This window comes from Dipodomys merriami, unplaced genomic scaffold, assembly GCF_024711535.1.
Source record: "Dipodomys merriami isolate MVZ:Mamm:240054 unplaced genomic scaffold, mDipMer1.0.p SCAF_24, whole genome shotgun sequence".
NCBI classification, from domain to species: Eukaryota; Metazoa; Chordata; class Mammalia; order Rodentia; family Heteromyidae; genus Dipodomys; species Dipodomys merriami.
The window spans coordinates 16,488,947-16,491,059 of record NW_027203826.1 but is presented as its reverse complement, the minus strand read 5'-3'; the positions used below and the strand labels follow the sequence as shown (position 1 = coordinate 16,491,059).

Genomic DNA, 2,113 nt, shown 5'->3' with positions numbered 1-2,113 from the left:
AGGATGGTCTGATTTATTTCTGGCAAAAAATGATGGTTCAAATATGCTTGGTATTTTCTGAATATCAGAAAAATAATTAAGGCATCAAGAGTTAACCTAGTATATTCATGTAGAAATATACCTGATTGGAAAATAGAGGAATCTGTCATTAATTATAATGCCATGTCTTCTAAGCCATAAGTGAACTAAGTTGATACATTGTCTTTCTCAGCTGTGTGGGATTCATCAGGAGAGTTCTCTGCTCATGGGGATGCTGAGGAGTACCAAGGAGAGCAACCTAACAGGTTTTATCCTGCTGGGATTCTCTGACCATCCTCAGCTTCTGAAGATTCTGTTTGTGCTTATCCTGATCTTGTATTTGCTTACCATTTTGGGGAACACCACAATAATTCTGGTCTCTCATGTGGAACCCAAACTACACACGCCAATGTACTTCTTTCTTTCTCATCTCTCCTTCCTGGACCTGTGCTTCACCAGCAGTGTTATTCCTCAGCTGCTAGTGAACTTGTGGGATCCCTTGAGAGCTATCACCTATGGGGGCTGTGTGGTTCAGCTCTACGTCTCCCTTGCATTGGGATCCACTGAGTGTGTTCTCCTGGCCGTGATGTCCTACGATCGCTATGTGGCTGTCTGCAGACCCCTCCATTACACTGTCATAATGCACCGCCGTCTGCGCATGACGCTGGCATCTATGGCATGGCTCAGTGGAGTGGCCACCACCTTGGTACAATCCACTCTCACCATGCAGCTGCCCTTCTGCGGACACCGCCGAGTGGATCACTTCATATGTGAGGTCCCTGTGCTCATCAAGTTGGCTTGTGTGGACACCACCTTCAACCAGGCCGAGCTCTTTGTGGCTAGTGTCTTATTCTTAGTGCTGCCCTTGTCACTCATCTTGGTCTCTTATGGCTATATTACCCAAGCGGTGTTGAGGATCAAGTCAGCTACTGGGAGACAGAAAGCATTTGGGACGTGTTCCTCCCACCTCCTGGTGGTCACCATCTTCTATGGAACCATCATCTTCATGTACCTGCAGCCTGCCAAGAGTCGATCCAAGGACCAGGGGAAGTTTGTTTCCCTCTTCTACACGGTGGTGACCCCCATGCTGAACCCTCTTATTTATACCCTGAGGAACAAGGAAGTGAAGGCAGCACTTAGGAGAGTGTTAGGGAGGCGTCTGAGATAGCATTCTACATAATTGTCAAAATACTCTTTAAATGACTTAGCCATGAATGTCTTTTATGTTGAAACAACATATAGCATCATTCTGCTGGAGTTGTCTTGGAGTCCCCCCCACCATTTTTAGGCTAATATTTTTTATTATGTAACATAGTATGGAATATACATAGAATCCCAACTTCACTACTTCACTATTGCTCAATAATAATATAAGGCGAGCCATCTTTTTTTTATTGTGAAAATTCCGCACAGAGGGGTTACAATTACATGGGCAAGATAATGAGTACATTTCTTATCAAGCATTGTTGCCTCCTCCTTTGTTTCCCCTTCCCATCCCATCCCATCTCCCCCGCACCCAAATTGTAGAGTTCGTTTTTTTGACATAACATCTTGTACATCTTATTGGGTGAACCATCTTTGTAAATAATGTTTCAGTATCTTTGCTAGCCACGTTATTTATGTAGCAAATATGATACTCACTTTAAGTGTGTATCATAAATATGAAAAAAGATTCACTATGTTTAACACAGTCAACTACCTTTCCTTTTGGTATCAAGGGAGCCATGCAGTCTCTGAGGTTCTCTACAGTGCTAGATAAACTCATGGCTCGTTTATTTATAGAGATGTGATGGAGATAATGTACACGGGATAATTTTTTAAATTTTATTTTATTGTAAAGATGCCATAAAGGGGGTTTACAGTTACATGAGTAAGATAATGAATACATTTCATATAGAATGTTGTTACCCTCTCCTTTGTTTTTCTTCTACTATCCCTTCCCTCCCTCATCTCCCCCCTCCCCCCTCCCAGAAGTTGTAAAGTTCATTTCCAACATAGTGTCTTGTGCATTCATTCTGTATTTCATCTACTTAAGTCATGAAAAGATATGCAGAGGTATGGAATAAATTGGAAACAAAATGCTAGGTTAACTGAT

General features: G+C 42.2%; 1 protein-coding gene across 1 annotated transcript; it reads left to right on the top strand.

Annotated features, from left to right (window-relative positions):
- The first annotated feature begins 244 nt into the window (after window positions 1-244).
- Window positions 245-1,339, top strand: Or2g2 (olfactory receptor family 2 subfamily G member 2). Its single transcript, XM_070034108.1, has one exon. The coding sequence runs from the start codon at window positions 245-247 to the stop codon at window positions 1,184-1,186; it is 942 nt and encodes a 313-aa protein (XP_069890209.1). The 3' UTR covers window positions 1,187-1,339.
- The last annotated feature ends 774 nt before the right edge of the window (window positions 1,340-2,113 follow it).

Coding starts and splice junctions, on each gene's coding strand:
- Or2g2 (XM_070034108.1), top strand. CDS start 245: ATGGGGATGCTGAGGAGTACCAAGGAGAGCAACCTAACAGGTTTTATC.